Source organism: Porites lutea, chromosome 10, assembly GCF_958299795.1.
Source record: "Porites lutea chromosome 10, jaPorLute2.1, whole genome shotgun sequence".
NCBI lineage: Eukaryota > Metazoa > Cnidaria > Anthozoa > Scleractinia > Poritidae > Porites > Porites lutea.
In genome coordinates, this window is record NC_133210.1 from 30,384,161 (window position 1) to 30,402,782 (window position 18,622).

Genomic DNA, 18,622 nt, shown 5'->3' on the forward strand with positions numbered 1-18,622 from the left:
TTCTGAGTAAGAAACATGCCTGAAAGTTGAGAAAAATGAAATAAGAGCGGAATGTGCTGATCAAAAAAATATAAACAACTTACCTTTGGCGCAACAGTTTGCTTTAACGGCTGTCAAACTTCAAATGTTTGGCGGCAAGGCATGCTATGTCTGGCACCCTATTAGAACATGCTTTTTTTGTCTTGTGTCCACGCTTAGATGCAAATGATGGTATTGTAAATTATGAAGGTCAAGTGAATGTGCAATAGATCTCACTGAAGTCCAAATGCAAAAATATTTGGTAACAAAACAATTCAAACGGCGAATTTTTAGACATTTCTGAGTATTCGCTGTAAATTTTGACTTGCCTATTGATTGGTTTTCATGCTGTATTTATTGTGTTGTATCAGCTCATAGTGAAACCTTACAATAATAGGTCGTTTGTGATGATCACATAGGTAAAAGGCTGATTATTACATTAAAATAAACCAACGCTCCCTGCTTCTCTGATGATCAAGGGTTTTTCAAAACAACTTTATACACAAACATTCAAACAAGGCACATTAACTGGAGGAAAAGATTTTTTAGTGGCCAACGTGGATCTGTTCAAAATTTTGCGTCCAATACATTTCATTCTTTAAACGGACCGGAAATACCGCAATTCTGGTTAACATAAGGATTAAGGTATAATATTAATAACTAAAAGAAGGGAAATTTATGCAAAAGAGTGAGAAGAAAGTAGAATACCTCCAGGATTGGCAGCCAAAACTTTTGATTTCTCGTGTTTTTCCATGTCCTGAGCGGGATTCCGTGACGGGCCGCCGACTACGTCCCGCTCGTGTCGATCTTCGGCTGGGTAACTCATCGTTTACTCTGAGTAGTGTCACATTGGATAAATCTTCTTGGTAAAGATACTCAATTTCCGCTGAAATCACATTAAAATATCATGCAAACATTGGACAATTTTGAAATTCGGGGGCAAAAACAGCAACCCAGTGATTTTTTCATCCGAACGCCCTGTCGCGCATGTCACGAAGGCAAAGTCTCAGCGTAACAAGCCGCGGGCTCATGAAGAAGGAAATGAGTCAAAAACTGTCGACCCACCCGACGCCGGTACTTTGGCTTTCTGCGACCCGCCTTTCTTTTAATAGGAGATCCTTTATTTTATGGTCTTTAAGATGAACGTAATAAACACATACATACTCACTCTTGAATCACCCGGAAAATTTAGAGGACAGATCACCGCTCGTTGCTCTCTCTAGAACATATATTATAAGGGTTTGTATTCTTATAGACCCTTATAGGGGTGTCAGGAAAACTCAGACCTCAGAACCCGGAAAACTTAGACCCCCTGGGTGTCTTGAAAACACAGACCCCCGAAAAACTCAGACCCCTGGATGGATGTCTCGAAAATTTAGATTATCACGTGACATATATTTTTTTCATGCTTACGTCACTTGCCTTAAGAACGAACGCCAATATGGCGTCGAACGTCTATCTACTTGCGGCAGTCTTGTCGATTTTTTCGTTAATGACTGTGAAGGAAATAGTGTTTCCCTCCCGAGTCCAAGCATCAAACCCAGATAACATGGAAAAAGTAAAGAAAGCGGCCGCGTTTACCGGGCCAACGATAAAATTTCTTTATTGGTAAGGTGCATGCTTTAAGCTTAAAGTTCTTTTGTATTGCTGTGTGATATTATTGAATTCTATCGATTCTCTCACGGAAGTTTTTCTAGATCTCAATATTAATCAAAAATCTTGAATTTCTGAACGGTTACAGTCGGTTTGTAAGCGATCTGTTGTATTTTGGAATGCAAGGATTTAAATACTCGAAGTTTTGTTTTCATCTGTCAGAGGCACTCATGATCTCAAGCTGATCATGATTGGACAAAACAGAATTTAAAAGTGAACACCTACAACACAAAACCAAAAACAAAGCTCGGGCGGTCAGTCATAATTAATTTTTCACCCATGCCACTTAATATTGGCTTCCTGTCTATACATATGGCAAAGAGAGACACAAGAAGATTGCGAGCAGTTCAGAGGCTAGGGTTGCTGTTGGCTGGGCATCGCACAACTCTTATGCCTCTTTCACACTCTCCAACTCTCCATGTACTTCATATCTTAAAACCATAAACTGCTGCCTAGATACGCATTTAAGCCCTGAGCTTATAGATCTTCGCAAGGGGTTTGAGAAGGGCTTATAAACTGAGGGGCTGATATCTTAGGGGGCTTATAACCAGGAAAAAAAGTGCTTCAAAGCAAGCTATACTGATTGATCAAATTACATCTTGCATATACTCAAGCTTAACAAAGCTTCAAAATGCCGTGATGATGTTCGCATTTAAATACATTTGGAGTGGTGCTTATATCTGGGGGGAGGGTGGTAATCAAATGTATTTTAGATAGATAGATAGTTTCTTAAATCAAATGCATTTTAGATAGATAGACAGATAGTTTACTAAAAATAAATACATAGGCAGCCAGAGGCTGAATTGCATATTTACAACTAAAACTAAGCTGAAAATAGAATAATTTACAATACATCAATAGTAAAAATACTAAAAATTGATGCATATAATATATAAAAGCATTCAAATTTTTGGTTTACAGGTAGATGGCTTATAACTGCCCTCCCCCCCCCCCTCCCAGTAAGTGGGGAAACTTATAAGTGGCAGTTTATGGTACTTGTACACTGACAAATGAGCCAAGGACAGTGGTGGGCCTGGGGCCCCCCTTATTTTGAGACCACTTTGAGGCCACAACGGTCCCAAAAAATTTTTCGAGACTGCCCCCCCCCCCCCTTAGCTCAGGGTCTGGATGACCGGGCTCCCCCTTATCTGAAGGTCTGGATTCATCACTGAAGTATACTAATGAACCAAAACACACTGACTGTACTCATATAGCGTATTAGTAAAATCCAACTAGTGGTCTATAATCAATGCTGCGTTCTGATTGGTTGAGCTACTACTGGGCTATAGGTTATAGCCCACTGGTAGCGAGAAGTGCCGGGTTTGAAAATCAAAACAATGGCGGCTAAATCGCGTTTTGCTAGCTTAAGTTGTTTTGTCTCGATATTTTTGACCAACTAGTCAGATTTTACTAAAACAATAATTATTATTCCTCCCCTCATGGCCTCTGAGTCAATAGCCCATTCAGCCTTCGGCCTGATGGGCTATTGACTCAAAGGTAAGGAGGGCGAGAGGAATAATAATTATTGTTAAATATACTCAAGCGTCATTCCCTTCCCACACTCAGTATGAGGTACCATGAAACCTTGTGTGAGAACTTACAGAGCAAAAACCAGTTTTCTAACTAAACCTTTTCTTTGTTTTATTAAGTTACTCCTGAGGATACCGGAAGGTGTTTGAGGAATACGCCGGCTTCATTCACCAGAACTACCCTATGCTACGCATTGAAGGTGACAATTATCCCCCACCCCGTCCCCGACAGATGTTAGCAAGTTTCATTAGCATGGCGAAGTTGGCTGTGATGGCAATTGTTTTACTTGGTGAAAGACTCCAGATATGGGAGACTCTCAATATCAATCCACCACAAGTTTATATTTGGGCAACTCAAAATAAGGTACATCCATTGTATGTGGTTTGAAATTCATTCTTAGAAAAGTAGCAAAATGAGGCAGGAAACACTGTACCCTTTGCATTTTTTGACACAAGCAGGGTTCGCACAGAGTCTTGAATTCTTGAAAAAGTCTTGAAATTTGCCCGGCAATTTTCTAGACCAGGAAAAAGCGTGGAAAATGGATATTACATGTAAGTCTGGAAAAAGTGGTAAAAATCCTTGACTTTTTTTTAAAGCTACAACAACTAATGTATAAGTGAAATTTTTTTTCCTTTTGGTCAAATCTTATTCAATCTCACCTTTACGTTTGCAGCACATCATGAACAAAGCTTTGTTTTGTGTTTTTTAAGGTATCCAATGATCACCTATTTGATAACCTTGAGTCTGGAAAAGAAAATATTAATTTTTGTTTTCAAAAAAAATTTTGGATCCAAAAATGGGCAATTCCAGAAAATATCCATACCCAACCACGGACGGCTTCCATGTTTTATCCCCCCGTTGCCTTCGGAAATTCCAAAATGTGTTACCCCCCCATGCCCTCAGAATTCCATAATCGTGAACCCCCCCTCCCCTTCAGAATTTCCGTTTTTTTGGAAGTACATTTTCGACTTAGCAACGCCTATATGAACAAACGAACATGAATTTATGCCTCCTCAAGGCTGTGATCTAGCGGCGCCAGGCGACAAGCTTTACTCTAACCTACCGCTAGTAGCCAGGCTGTGCAAACTCCTTTTTAGGTCCGAATTTGGCTATAAAAATAAACACCACTAACGGCAATTTTACTCCTCTTTGTTTTCTTGTGCTGTTTTGACGTTTACAAAGCAAAATAGCTCAAATTCAGACTGTTAAAATCTTTCGGCGGTCAAATATACCGTCGAGTCGTGTTGCGTCCTTTTATACGTCATGTAGTGTGCACGAAAAGTGTTCTACTCTGACAGGCGTTCCTTGGAAGCCAGGGACTGGTGCGAGTTTTTTTACTGTTCATCGGACGCGAGTAACAAGAAACTTGCAAGCAGTAAGATACATATTCAGTTTTTTTTTTTCATGTGACAAGAAATTCATCAAGGTTAATGTGAAACCCACGTTTTACTGTTCACTTCTATAAGTTATGAGCGTGAACACGTGTCTGATCTATCGATGCTTGTCTTCTGCTTCCGCGGTCATACGTTCGTGGTTTATTTACGAACTACAAAAGTCCACAACAATATAGCGTTTTCAAGGAACTCACTCTACACTTTCTACTCCAGAAATCCCACCTGTGGAATTCCCCCATGCCTTCGGATTTCCAATCATAAATACCCCCCATGCCCTCAGAATTCCATAATCGTGAACCCCCCCTCCCCTTCGGAAATCCTAAAAGCCGTCCGTGGTATGGTATGGATATTTTCTGGAATCGCCCAATCTGTACAAACCCTGCCCAAGCATGGGAAATTGTTGTTATGTGGCTTGAAGGTGGGTTGAAGAATTTAATGGACTTGTGTTGCCACACATCAAAAATATTCACGACGTGAAAATTCACTTATTTCTTAGTTTTGAAGAAGTAGGACATTAGTTTCATCAGTCATTTTTATACATCAGTAGAGCTTCCTGTTTCTTACATAATTTACATACTATTTTTATCTTTGTTGCAGATGTATGCCTGTATTTTGATATTTTTTACTACAAACATGATTGAAGGGCAGCTGATATCCACAGGAGCATTTGAAGTTTCGCTAAATGGTAAGTTCCAGAGACAATTGATGGATGCTTAGATTAGAATCTCAGTTTGTTTGTGCATAGGGTACTGCTCTTAGGCTGAGCAGTGCTTTGAAAGTAGTAGTAACTTTTGAGAACTGCTAGAATTGCACAAACTTAATGTTAAGTTTGAAAATGACGAGACATGATAGAAAACAAAATTGCGTTCACTTGCCCCAGTGGTTTATAGAACAACTTACTCATCCAGCTCTTTTTTTCTTTCCGTCCTCGAAGTGGTATTGCCATGTCAAAGCACCGTTTGCTAATTTTTCAAAGTAATAACTCATGACATGATATTGGGCTACAATATGCAAGGTAACCTAAACCAAATATTTCCCCTTAAGCTGATTTCCTTTTTTAGTGGTCTACTCTGATCCTTTTTACTCCTTTTTTTGGGGGGGTTTGGGGAGGGGGGTACTCCAGGGGGGGGGGGAGGGGGGTACCGATGAGGCATTATTAAAGGAGGCTAGGGGACATAAGAAGGCTGAGGTGGTTATTTTGTTTAATATTGTTTACATCAGTAGAGAAGAAATACAGTTTATCCCATGTATTTCCATTTCAGACATGCCAATTTGGTCTAAACTACAATCTGGTCGCCTTCCAAATCCTAATGAACTTCACCAGATCATTGAAAATCAGCTGAAGTTTAGTCCCGCGCATTAGGTAAGTACCAGTATGTTTGTGTTGGTTGTTGAATGTTAAAGCCTGGTTTTCTAGGGGAGACTGTTGAGGAAATTGTAACTATTGAAACTACGATGTTTCATTTTTACGATTGATCCATCGATTTCGCAGCATTAATATTGCGATTAATCGATAGTTCGGTATTGTTACAATCTTATTTTTTTCTGACCATCCCATATTTTGCTGATATATCAAATAATTGCCAGAAGTCTTTCTTGTTCGCTTGTGTCTTTCTCAAGAGATGCCACGTCTGTGTGTGGTAGGGGGATTGGAGCCCAGCAATTTAGAGTATTTGTAATGAGCAAAATCCATCATCTACGACCCTGATGGTACAAATTTCAGTTTTCATTTGTCGAGAGTGATTGCTGACCATCAATGAAATCTGGGATGTGTCAGGAAAATAGAAACACTCTCAATTCTCTGGAATTGTTCCAGACCATCCCAGGCAATTGGGGATATCTATGATTTTGAGTTCTCATTAGTCAACAAAATCTGTGAAAGTCGGGAAACAATAAAATCCCAGATCGTCTGTGATTTTCCCAACATGTGAAAACCAGGCTTAAATTTGCCTCTCGCCATTGGTAAGTTGCAAATTTTTCTGACAGATATGACCCCAAAACAGTTCTTTCACACCAGAGAAAAATCTGGGCAAGATTTACACAGCTCAGAGAGTGAATAATTCAACATTTGACTTCCTACAATGTAGTTTATTCAGTGCAATAAAATAATAGAACTTATAAAAAAACTCACCAAACATAAATAGCAGTATTTACAGTCAAACTTCCTATATAGAGACACCAAAGGTGTTGAGCCATATGTTTTCTTTACAGAATACAGTGGTGTTTATATTGTAGAGGTTCAAAATGGATTGTTACAAAGTTTGGTATCTTTGAACCCGAGTGAACTGTGCCATATGGGGCTGTCACCAAAGGCCAGTGCCAAGATTCCCCCCGCTACTATGAGCCTGACACCCAGACACTTTCACAGAAACAAAAGGAAAACAGAACCTAAGAAGTTCCTAACTATTAAATTCTCTGCCTACTAATTGCACTTATCTGGCAACTTGGAATCTGACAGCCTAGCCTGCACCGCAGATGTAAATTTAACCCCAGTTAGTCTGCAAAGCAGTGTTGAGATCCTTGTTCTGGGCCTTCAATAGACTCAATGAATCACCAGAGGCAAGTGAATTTCGAATTTTCTTTCAACCTGATTGGCAAACTGACAATAAATTATGGCTTTTTAACAGGCCCTCAAATCCCAATACACTTTGCAAAAGGACTTAACCAGAGTTTCGTTCAATCTGTGGTGCAGGATACTAACAGCCCTGCCTTTAGGATCTTACACAGGATCCTGAATAGCATTTTAGAGGATTTTGGGTTAGGATCCTGTTAAGATCTTTTTGGATCTTAATTCTGACGAGGAATTCTACCATGGTACTATTAAAGGAGCTATCTGTTTTCTGGAGCATCTTGTACAGGGTGGTGTGACTTGGCATTATAATTTCAATTCTTTTTTTTATAAAAAAGAGAAAGGATTTAAGAAACTAATAGGTTAAGTATTAATGTATACATGTAATAATTTCCTCAGATTGTAACTGTTAAACTCTTTGTTTCTCAACAGAATTGTGGTTTTCAAGGTGATGACTCCCATATAATGACGTTCACTGCATAAAGTGGATTCTTCGCTCGCTTTGAACTGATGGTCTTCAGGAGAAATCATTCTGTGGAAATCTCAATATAATGCCCGGGAAAAACCTTCACAGCTGTAATAATTTATTATTAAAAATGTACACAACCAACATTAGCTACTGTAAAAAGTACACTCTGACAGTATAGTCTAGAAAGTTTTGCTATTTGATTTCTGTCGATATCTGCTGTGGTCTTTTTGCATGTATTTATGTGTTTCTTTTTTGTACGAATTTGGAATTGCATAAAGTTCTCCTACTTTATTCTTCCAGCTTAGTTGTTCAGTAACCTGTGTAGGGAAATGGAAATAAACATAATTTTATTATTAGGAGCATGACATGTTAGAAAAAAAAATTAGAACTGACTTTCCAACACCTCACTGAAATAGTTTTTTAAGAAGTGTTTTTCTCACCATTGTATCTCCCCCTTCGCTCCAAACTGTCAAGAAAGTCTTGATTTTTTCTGCAAGGAAAAAATTCATGGAGGTTTGTGCTAGCCTGACAAAACAGCTGACAGCTTGCTAGCTTTTTGCAATAATTTCCTTGTGAAATGATGTCTGAGAAACAAGCACTGAAATTCTATACTGATGACACGTCACTTCCCAGATCTGGGTAGTGCTTCTGATTGGTCATGCTGCATAAGAAATGTGTTTCAGAAGCACTACCCAGGTCTGCATAGTGATGTGTCATAAGTATGGCATTTTGGCCCTCTATTCTTAAATGTCATTTCGTGGAGAAACCAGTTCAAAGTAGACAGACTGCAAATTATATTAGTTGCTAAAAAATATATAGGCAGGGGGCATAGCCAGCCCAAAGACCTGTACGCCCGGGCCTACAAATTTTTGGTTTGATCACTCTACCGCTTGTAATAAATTATGCATTGCTGGGGTGAGCTAAAAAGCTTAAGAGCTCAAAGTGTTGGTGAGGTCAGTGCGTACAAGTCATGGTTGCAATTTTCAGGATATGTGGAAATGAAAGTCAGCCAGGCCTATAACTAGTCTCAGGGTTGTCACCTAAGTTGGCGGGTAAATATAACAAGTAGGCGGGGAATCAGACAGCTAGGGGTTTCTTTTGGTTCTACTTTTCTTCTATTTTTCTATGAAAGTAGCTGGTGGCAACGTTCATAGTAGCTGGGGGAAATCCCTGGCCCCCACCTCTTAATGACAGCCCTGTAGTCGAAAAGCTGGTTACCTCCCTGGTAGGGTTGCAAAATGTTGGCTGTTTTCTCAGACTGAGTTTGTGCCTGCAGTAACTCAAAGTGTGGTGTAACCTCTTTGCTACAGGATTATAACAAGTTTTCATTCAATACAGGCAATTCGACTTAACACAGGTCATTTTTAGCATAAAATATGAGAAGAAAAGTTTGGGACTCACTGCTGCTTGTGTGAACTTATACAAAGTGCCCTTTTAAGGTTTCACTGTCAAATAAATTGTTTACGAACAAACAAACAAACAAGCAAAAAAGACTAACTTACAGTCTGTGAGCCTCTTTATGTCTTTCAGCTGCTTCCTGGGTCCTTAAAGCTCTGCGAAATTCATTCCTTTCAGCCTTTGAAAGTAATCACATTTTATTTCATCAAAGTTATGTGCTTATGATTTTGTTATTTGAGAGCTTGATGCCCCACTGCATCCGGGTCAATAGAAGGAAAACAATAACAAACCTAGGGTGACACAGGCATAAGCATTACAACCAGCAATCAGGATAAAACCACCAGTTACTTAAGTAATGATCCGGGTAACGTGGATAGCAATTTCTTTTGTTATGCGGCAACGGTGCTTTCCCCACATAGGAATGTTCTCATTTTTACACAGAGAATATATAAACCTACATGAAGGCCGTTTACACAATAAAATGCATTAATTTACACTCCACTTATAAAGGGTGTTTTTTTGCGTTAAAAGATTTTGACCAATCACAAGAGTTGAAAACAATAGCCAAGAAAAGTTTACAATTTTACATGTTCCCCACATAGGATTTCTTTGTTATTCAAACTGAGACCAGATTTTGTTATATGGAAGATGGTTGGAAAGTAAGCATGAATATATGTACTGCTTTATGAAGTTTTGTTAACTTTTGCTGTTTAAGGCAATCAGAAGTAAGTACAGACAATAGAAAAGTTAGCACCTATTTTGCATTCCAACATGTTCGTTGCTGTCGTTGCTATCGTTCTTATCTGGACCGTTTCTTAAAAAAAATCATTTGGCATTCTTTTCTTTTGGCTTAAAGCTCAATTTTTAGTGAAGTAAATGTGATTTCACCTTTTGTGGCTCTCCTAGGGGGTTATCTGTGTCCCTAGTCTGAATTTCAAAACCTGTTGTTTCATGTATTGAGGAGGAAGCCATGTTGCTGTCAGTATTAAACCATTTTATTGGCGCTTTTCTCTGTCACTGTAGCAGTTGTCTTTGAGTCGTTTCTTGCCATTCCGCCTGTCCTATGTCGCTGTTTCAAGGCCATGTCGCTTGACAGAAAATTGTACTACAGGGCCTCGCCTTTAGGCAGCAATCAAGTTTGGGGCAAAAAGTGATATGATCTTATAACAGGAAAATGCCTTAAGCACTGACCTGCTCTCTTGCTTTTGCTTTCCTTTCTCTGTTTTCTCTCTCCTCAGCTTCTCTCTTTTCTCTTTGCCACTTTTCACGCTTTTTCTACAACAGAAAGGAGTTATTTTTAGCAGGAATGATGGACTGGACAGAAAACACAGTCTCTCAGCCATAGGTGAAACTTAACTGTGGTCACTTGGACAGGGTCTGAAAAAGGGATGTAAATAAGCAATGTTGAATCCCAAAATGGGAGGTTTAAGACAGTTCTTTGTTGAGAGGGTGGTAGTGATCCAGGTGGAGGGGGGGCGAGGGGGGCAGGGCTCTTTTCCTGTAAAATATGAATCTTTACAGCACAACCCAATGGTAAATTGACAGGAGTACCTAGCCAGCAAGCAAGCTCTCCATTTCAAAAGGGGAGTAAAGCAAGTCACGTGAGAATGCTTGAATAAACAGTGAAGCTGCAAGGAGTGCAGAACTTGCTTGCTTGCTCATGCAGTCGTCCGATTTTGTTCATCACTTGTATGATTACAGACTGAATCAGACTCCACTCAGTCCTGTTACCACTACCAATTCACCTGCATTTCCAGTCCACTACTTGCAGCTTTGACGGCCTTTTGTTTCTGCATTACAGCCGTACAATAATTTCCAGCACCACCCACTCTGCTGGGTCTTTCATGAACATACTGTAATCGTCTGGCTTCACGGCGAGCATCTGCTTCTTCCATCTCCTTTTTGGCCACTAAGCGGAAGAGTATAAAATTATTACATAATAAAGAATTATCTAAAATTTTACAAAGAAGGTCATCTTTTTAAGAGTATCATGGCTTGTGCATTTCTTCAGCCCTCCGCCCCCCACTCCACAAGCTGGGAACTTCTTGGTATTGTAGAATCTGTGGTTGGTCAATGATGGTGCCCATCACCAGGGTTGTAACATGGTAAATCTGGGATCCATGCCATCATTCTGTAGTAACCAAAGTTCGGTGATAAACGACACCGCCAGAGATTGATCTGTGAAACCATTAAGAAGGTTGTTCATAGGCCACGCAAAACTTCCTTGCATCAGGCGCGGATCCACACTGGCTTCCAGCATTTTACGGAAATCGGTCAGATTTTTCATAATAAATATATTTTCAACAAAAATTAAATAAAACACTTTCCAAATTGAACTCTCGCGAATATCCCGTCCAAATGACTCGGAAACCGATGCAGGAAAGAGGACTTAAAGGAGTTAAAATCCAAAAACTCCCCTGGGGCAGCCTGCCACTAGACCCCCTAGAAGCTTGCGCCTTCGGCGCTCGTTTAGGAAATCAGTCAGTATTTATCCTAGATCCGCGCCTGTGCATCATGCAATTTTCAGTAGCTTTGAAGTAAGGGGCCACATGAACGTAAAGTCCTTTGGCGACGATCGCCTTCCAGGTCCTTATAGCTTTCAATACTTTTTAAGGTTTCAAAGGCTAATTTAAAGATTAACTTTCAATACCTTGCTCCATTTGTGCCCTCTTTCTTTCGTCCGGTCTAAACATGGTAAAGCCGACATTTCTACGAGCACAAATAAAACGAATTTTTTAAAGTTTTTCGCAAGCCTAACTTATATCTGGCATCTGAGGACAGGCAGACAGCTGAATTTTCTAAATAATCGGTGTTTGGCAGTCTAATTTTCTTCGCTTTCGGGTAGGTTATGCGAAAAAGGGTAGCGATTGGGGGAAGAAGACAAGGAACATGGACGTTTGTATTTGTGTAATCACCGAAACGAGAAAATTTCGACTGCCATACACGGAGAGGCATTTTGAAATTCGGATCTTAGTCACAGGGAGAACAGGAAGAAAGGTTTCTCAGATACAAATATCATCAGCCCGGGCTTGAATTAAGATTAATACCTTTGCTGTCTGGATGAAGTTTCGTCATTTGTTTGTTGCCCAGTCTGATCCAGTTCCTTCGACATTTCGCTTCCATCGTTGTACGACTCATGGCCTCCTGATCTCATTCCTTGCCCTCGGATATCAGCTCCATGCGAATTTCTGTATGTTCTAGAATAACTCATAGCAAACTGGAACTTTAATTTATATCTGTTTCTCCTATCTCTTTTTGAAAGCTGAATCTTGAAGAGCAAGAAGCAAAAATTTGAGAAACTTTCGGATTTTCCGAGAAAATGTGATAAACAACTACACCTTTCGGGGAAATTCCCGCCATCCCCCGAAGCGAGCACCGGAAGCGGAAGCGGAAGCGGAAGCGACTCTGAAAATGGAAGCTGCTTAACTCAAGGTCCATGAGATTATAAAGATTTACTATGGGACTGTTTTGGGGGACGAATTTTACCAGTTTCTTGGGTAACTTCGTAGTAACCAACGAAGGAGGTGAGAACGAGACGGTGAGGCCGGCCGGCATGTCCGAGTTCCAAAAGCTCTCACTTTCAAAACGAGGCTAAGTGTAAAACCTCTCTTATGAAAGTGAGGTTTTGCATGGGACCAAAAATGATTGTCATATCAATAACCTCGCATCTAGCCTCGCTTTGAAACATAGCCTTAGGGAAACTCGGTGATGGCCTATTGTCAAACATGTTTAATCACCTTAGGTTGTGAGCTCAGACATCCCCTCCCCTAGCACAAAAGGCTGATTTAGCAACAGAACTAACCTGCGATCAGGCTTTTTTTTTTTTCAAGAAGGGATAATAGGGAGAGGGCGTGATCTCAGGCTACAACAGAACGGGAACGTCAGTTGATGACGGCGCTCGCAAATTAAACAACTAACCAATGGCAGAACGACAAATTGGGCACCGGAAGTCGTGTTTAGTCCTTTCCGAGCGCTTTCCCGTCGTCAATTGACGTTCCCATCCAGTTGCTAAATCAGCCTAAAATTGGGGAGGGGGCGTCTGTAAGCAGGCTAAGCTTGGGTGAACATTTTTTTTACAAATCACTGTATTCTATCAACCTCATTTAATGACATTTTTCACTGGTATGAGGGAAAGGCCTAATTAAATATTTATTTGAGGAAAATAGTGAAACACTCTAAATAGTGATGTCAATCCTATCGTGATACGCAAAAGCACTGCTGCTGAAAAGAATTCATTACAATGGTCACAAAATTCGCTATTCTCAAATCCCCAAAATTCACTCGACTTGTTTCCTCACCCCCGCCCCATCCCCCCCCCCCCCCGAATTTTGCATAAACTATTGTTTTCAAATACTCCTGGGAAGACTGTATATCCCAAGAGCAAAATTTGAAAACAATAGTTTATTTATGCAAAATGTGGCGGGCAAACAGAGTGTATTATGGGGGATTCGCTAACAGTAAATAGGATTTCAACCACAGAACTAAAAGTTTGACAACAGGTGTCTGCAAAAATAAGCAAACAATGATAAGATACACTAAACTGGATAAACAATCTTTAATCGTTTGCTCTTTCACTTCCAAATTTTTTTAACGTATCTTCTATAAATATAATACCGAATGACCGCTCCCAAATACTTCACTAGATACTCTATATATGAAGTAGTAGACAAGACCAATCACTAGATAAAACTGGAATATCATTTGCTGGTATATATTAGCTTCATTCAACGTCCGTGTTTGCGTATAGGCACGTTCGTCACGCGTATTGAACAGGGTTCGTTCTTCCGCAGCACTGGAAAACAGCTACCTCCTCCTGGAATAGCACATGACTAATGTACCACCCAGTCCAAGTTTTGGAGCTACTCGCCGTTATCGACAATGTAAACCTTAAACTGAGAACTGCAATTTACTTTTGCATTCGTCAACATAAACTGCGAGTCAACTGTCTATTTACGATCTTAAACGCAGAAAACAAAGAGATCGCCACTTGTCTGTGAGAGCAACCTTATCTCTCTAACGTTAACGATAATATAATTGTTAACTGTCAAGAATGTTGAGTTTACTTGTTTTTCAACGGGTGACGTTTTACGGGCGTTCAATGCCCAATGATATTTCACTCTCATGATCTTGCAGCATGCCCGTAATTCTATTTGTTGGAGCAGAGTTTGCACCTATTCAAAGGGGGTTTTTCGCATTGGCGTTGCAAAGACCTTGTCTGCTATCCACTCATATTGTGGAAAACACCAATGAAACTAAGTCCAGTGTCCCCATCCTTTTCCTAATAACAAATTGGACCTGTCATGTAGGCTTCTTCGCTGTACCAAGAAAATGACCCTGAGAAACCAACTGTGGAAAATACAGTGAAACTAAGTCCAGTGTCCCCATCCTTATGCTCATACCAAATTGGACCTGTCATGTAGGCTTCTTCGCCATCCCGGCATAGACACCTTTCCCCAAAAGATATTGAACTAAATCTCGAATCATCGTATAAGGTTATTTCAAATTCACTTCAAAGCATGAACTTCCGCTTCGGCCAAAGCAGTTTCATCATCATCGCCTCTGGTTCTGTTTGCATTCGCACTGTAACTGTCAATGGGTGTATCTTCCTCGCTGGAGCTCAATCCCGATCCCAGGTCATTATTCTCAATGCTATCCTCATCAAATTCATCTTCACTACCTGCTTTCTCCTCCCCAGTCTCTTCCTCATCCTCATCCAACTCACACTGAGTCAACCTGCCTGTAGTCGAGGCTAGTTCCCAGGCAAGGTTAGTCAAAGCCGCACGGTCAGCCTCGTCTTGGTCCGCTCGCAGCTCATCCTGAGTGACTCGGGAGCAGAGCTGTTCTAAGAAGTCATCATCGCTGTCATCAGACCAGTGAAACACTGGCGGGTTTGGACTAAGCGTCAGCTCTGAAACTGTTGAAACGCGGTGCACCAGGCTGTAATCTTCGAAGCCATTTGGTGGCTGCGTCTTTAGGAAATCCACAATTCCGAAGTCGTGAATCTGAGCATCATACACGATGTCAGTTCCAACAGGCATGGTTATTGTGGAGGATTTAGAGTCAGGTCTGTCGCGGCTTTTCGCTGATAAGGTTGGCTCACGCAAAAGAGGAATAATAGGGCGGGGGCTTTGTGGACGTACTTCACTGCCACTGGTATTAACTTCCTCCGCGCCTCTTTGCTGACTGACCTCATTTTCCAGAAAACTCTCCTGTGGTTTCCACACATTACGTGCTAATAGTGTCTGGCTTAAATTGTCGGGTTTAATTTGTGACGAGCTAATTGCAGACACCGTCTCACGAGATCGTCTTCCTGAGGGTGATCCGTCTTTTACGCCGGCGAGGAAAAACTCGGAGAGGCCAATATGGCTTGGCTGTGGACTCCATACTCTTGCCGATAATCCATCGCTCTGCTGCTTGATTTGGGAGTGTTTCGCTATGTGCTGTCCCGTTCGAGAATTAGCCCCTCTGACACCAAGCCTTGAAAAGGGCGACGTCTGTTCCGAGGAAGGGCTGACAGAAGATACAGGTGAAACATCTTGTAACACCAACGCATCGCTATCAGCTTCGAAATTTCCCCTGGGGGTCATGCACGTAATACTGACTCTCCCAGACCGTGACAAAGGTCTACTTTGGGACTGGGGATGAGGATGAGAATCTTGTTCGTCAACTATACAAGCAGTTGTTTCCTCTGCGCTTAATTCATCATCGGTGATCTCCTCAATCGCTATCACTCCTCTGGATGCAGCAACACTTGCCACTCCGTTTTCTCGCGCATTTTTCTTGTTTAATGCACCCAAACTCTGAAAAATCTCACGGTAGTTCGTGCCTAGTTGGTTTTCGACTTCAATTTCTCTCTGTGGGCTGCTGTCTGACTTTGGGTCTTTGCTATTGCCTTGAAAATCTTTCAAAGGAGTTTGCCGAGAGATGAAGTTTGGATTACTTTGGTGCTGTTTCAGCAACATACGGTCAAGATAGCTCAGAGACTTGTTGGGGCCAAAATTTAGTTTAATCTCCTGTGTTTTGGGAACCTCGGGCGTGGTGCTTGTTTCACACGTGGTGCCTGTAAATATAATGAAAGTATTAGGACGACAACGTACAACTGTATTAACTTGCGTGGCGGCCACTCGAAAAGGAGCCTGGGGAAAACTGGAAATAATCGGACAAGCGAGAACGCAAAGGGTGCACGAGGGAAGGGGGGAGGGGAACCGCGACGTCCCCTCTCTTTTGCGCATCTTTCGATTTCAAGCCCGATGTTAAATATCAATTAGAATAAAAATGAAAGAAAAAAAATCACAACTCTCAAGTCTATTCATAAAGACAAGAAACACAAACCAAAAAAGCAACTTAATTTTGATAAATTTGCATAGTTAATTTAGATAACCTATAGGCGATAGATTGTAATGTTTAAATACCTCTGGGTACACTTGGGTTTGTCCACATCTTCTCTGTTTTACCAGCGCTTCTCCATTCCATGAGAGCCTGTGCAAATGATTGTGCACTAGCTTCTTCATCATAAGAACCGTGCAAGAGGGATCCACCTTGATGTGCTGAAGAATCACTCAACTACAAAAAAGGAATCAAGGTGGAAAGAAAAAGATGTAAAACTTGTAAACTACCTTGTCATAGGTTGTTATACAACCTCTGAATTTGTACTGTTAATATACAAACTTACACAAATATCATTGGGACACCTTGTTAGTGTAGACAGTATAACCCGATCCCTCCATTGCAGTAATGTTTAAAGGCGTACTTTTGCAAAGGACAAACGATTTTCACTTTTGTGAAAGGGGAGATGGGACAAGAAGTGTCTCGCAAATTTGTCGAAGGTCGTGGGTGGATTTAAGTAAATTTGAATGTCCAGTTGCAGTATTACTAGGAAACAACTTGATGATTGACCTAACAAATCACTTGTGAAAGAACTACAAACTTTCATACCTGTGGAGATTTTGCTTGAGAGTGGTTGGTCACCCTGAAAAAAAAATTACTAGTGAGACTGAGCTTTTAACTCTTTATTTGCATCTCATGAAAAACCAGTTGCATAAAAAAACTTTCAATTGAAACAAACTCGTAACTAAAAATGTTACCATCATACCTGGAGACTTGCTTTCGAGGTGATATTTCTTGTTTAGCATGAATGGAACTCTTGATTTCCTTTTCCTCAAGTTCTTCTGCCTCATACTGTGAAACAAAAACATTTGATGTTAGTGGCAAAATCAGTAAAAGGAATTAAGTCTATAAACATACAAAGTTTTGCAACCTTCTACTACGAGCAAAATGAAACACAGTAAAGCACTGATACAAGCGCAGTTATTGATACAAGACACACCTGTTCAACTGTTTGAGTTGTGTGCTTCTTCAGTGCTCCCTTTTGATGAAAAGACATGAAGCAACTCACACAGTATTTTTCAGAACAATCCACACAGACCTAAAGACAACAAGATGCACCTTCACTATAACTGTAAATATTGCCTAAAGGCTGGTTTTCAGTCTCAGAATCCTGTAAAGAACCCAGATGTTTTTCTCTGTTGATTGCTTGTGACATTTACAAATGTCTCCCAATAACTTAGTCTAAGATTAGAAGATAGCCAACATTTTGTGACACCACTGGTTTTCCAACAAAATGATGTCTGGGAAACAAGTGCAGAAATTCCATATTGATGACGCGTCACTGGGTAGTGCTTCTGATTAAATGAAGCAAATTTCTAACAAATCAGGAGCACTGCCCTGCCCAGATCTACAACCTCGGACAAAACCTGTTGAGACACATAATACAAAAATACCTATTTTCTTCACTCAACCTGACAAAAATGCTTACCGTCGCAAATTAAAAGACCGTTTCCCCCCTCTCCTTTTGTAATGTTGTTTGCGATAACAAAAGAAATGCACACTTGAGCTGTTAGGCCAAAACAACATTGCCCAAGGGGTGGAGAGGGGGGCAAATTTGTTCCTTTTGGACACGAAGATTGCATGGCGCGAAATTGAAAATTGCCTTGAAATGTCTCAATAGTTTTGTCTGGGGTTGTAGGTAGTGACGCGCCATCAGTATGGAGTTTCTGTGCTCGTTTCTCAGTCGTCATTTTGTGGGGAAACCATTATTGGTGCCACAAAATGTTGGTTTTAGCCACCATGCATAGAGCGGTTTTCATTTGAGTGTCGAAAAGTAATTGGTTTTGCACTTTCTACACGATGCGATTGGCTTAAAAGATTCGCGCCACCTTTTCATCCAATCAGAAGTAAAACCAAAGCCAATTGTGACGCGCTCGCATGCATTTTCCCGCGCTTTGCGTCAGCCACATGTAATTACTTCGAGTTTTGATTGGTTCAATGTATTGTCTGTGTCCTATGTGATTGGCCAGAGTAATTACTTTGGTTTTGGTTTTACGACACTCAAACGAAAACCACTCTATTGGAATAATGATGTATTTACTGAGATTCACAATGCAGATCTTGAGTTGGTTTTTAACAAATTAATGCTCAGTGATGTGGAAAAAAACCAAACAAACACACAACAAAAAAACAACAACAACCCTTTAAGTGCATGTAAACAGAGTAGAAATACAATGTAACCCTACCAGAGTAGCTTTTGTCCTC

The 18,622-nt window shown here is 40.6% G+C and overlaps 4 protein-coding genes across 5 annotated transcripts in view; 1 reads left to right on the plus strand and 3 right to left on the minus strand.

Moving 5' to 3' along the window:
* The window catches only part of LOC140949941 (uncharacterized), a 12,602-nt gene extending 11,609 nt beyond the window's left edge, over positions 1–993 (minus strand). The window contains exon 1 of the mRNA XM_073399093.1: positions 727–993. Coding sequence (XP_073255194.1) covers positions 727–844 — 118 coding nt within the window. The 5' untranslated portion in view covers positions 845–993. The remainder of the gene's footprint in view (positions 1–726) is intronic.
* A 447-nt stretch (positions 994–1,440) lies between these two features.
* On the plus strand, positions 1,441–7,989 carry LOC140949972 (selenoprotein T2-like). Its single transcript, XM_073399126.1, has 5 exons — positions 1,441–1,626; positions 3,321–3,564; positions 5,193–5,280; positions 5,858–5,958; positions 7,597–7,989. Exons 1-4 carry the CDS (start codon positions 1,460–1,462, stop codon positions 5,956–5,958), a joined length of 600 nt encoding a protein of 199 aa, XP_073255227.1. The 5' UTR covers positions 1,441–1,459; the 3' UTR covers positions 7,597–7,989.
* LOC140949971 (uncharacterized) lies at positions 7,813–12,360 on the minus strand. Of its 2 annotated transcripts, XM_073399124.1 has the most exons (7): positions 12,079–12,360; positions 11,682–11,740; positions 10,777–10,940; positions 10,223–10,306; positions 9,136–9,209; positions 8,074–8,123; positions 7,813–7,950 (listed from the first exon to the last, which is right to left on the minus strand). In XM_073399124.1, exons 1-7 carry the CDS (start codon positions 12,240–12,242, stop codon positions 7,943–7,945), a joined length of 603 nt encoding a protein of 200 aa, XP_073255225.1. In that variant the 5' UTR covers positions 12,243–12,360; the 3' UTR covers positions 7,813–7,942. The 2 variants fall into 2 exon arrangements, with proteins under 2 accessions (XP_073255225.1, XP_073255226.1); XM_073399125.1 differs by lacking the exon at positions 11,682–11,740 and having other exon boundaries at positions 12,079–12,219.
* A 1,211-nt stretch (positions 12,361–13,571) lies between these two features.
* Positions 13,572–18,622, minus strand: part of LOC140949943 (uncharacterized) — a gene marked incomplete in the record, with an annotated part of 7,177 nt that continues 2,126 nt past the window's right edge. Inside the window, 6 exon segments of the mRNA XM_073399095.1 lie at positions 13,572–16,091; positions 16,444–16,594; positions 16,967–17,000; positions 17,124–17,209; positions 17,358–17,456; positions 18,604–18,622. Coding sequence (XP_073255196.1) covers positions 14,536–16,091; positions 16,444–16,594; positions 16,967–17,000; positions 17,124–17,209; positions 17,358–17,456; positions 18,604–18,622 — 1,945 coding nt within the window.

Excerpts from the sequence above, each read along its gene's own strand:
- LOC140949971 (XM_073399124.1), bottom strand. The coding sequence starts at position 12,242 with ATGAGTTATTCTAGAACATACAGAAATTCGCATGGAGCTGATATCCGA. Across the intron at positions 10,941-11,681 it reads GAGGGCACAAATGGAGCAAG|TGGCCAAAAAGGAGATGGAA; the intron begins GTATTGAAAGTT and ends TCTTCCGCTTAG. Across the intron at positions 9,210-10,222 it reads AAGCAAAAGCAAGAGAGCAG|GCTGAAAGGAATGAATTTCG; the intron begins GTCAGTGCTTAA and ends TTACTTTCAAAG.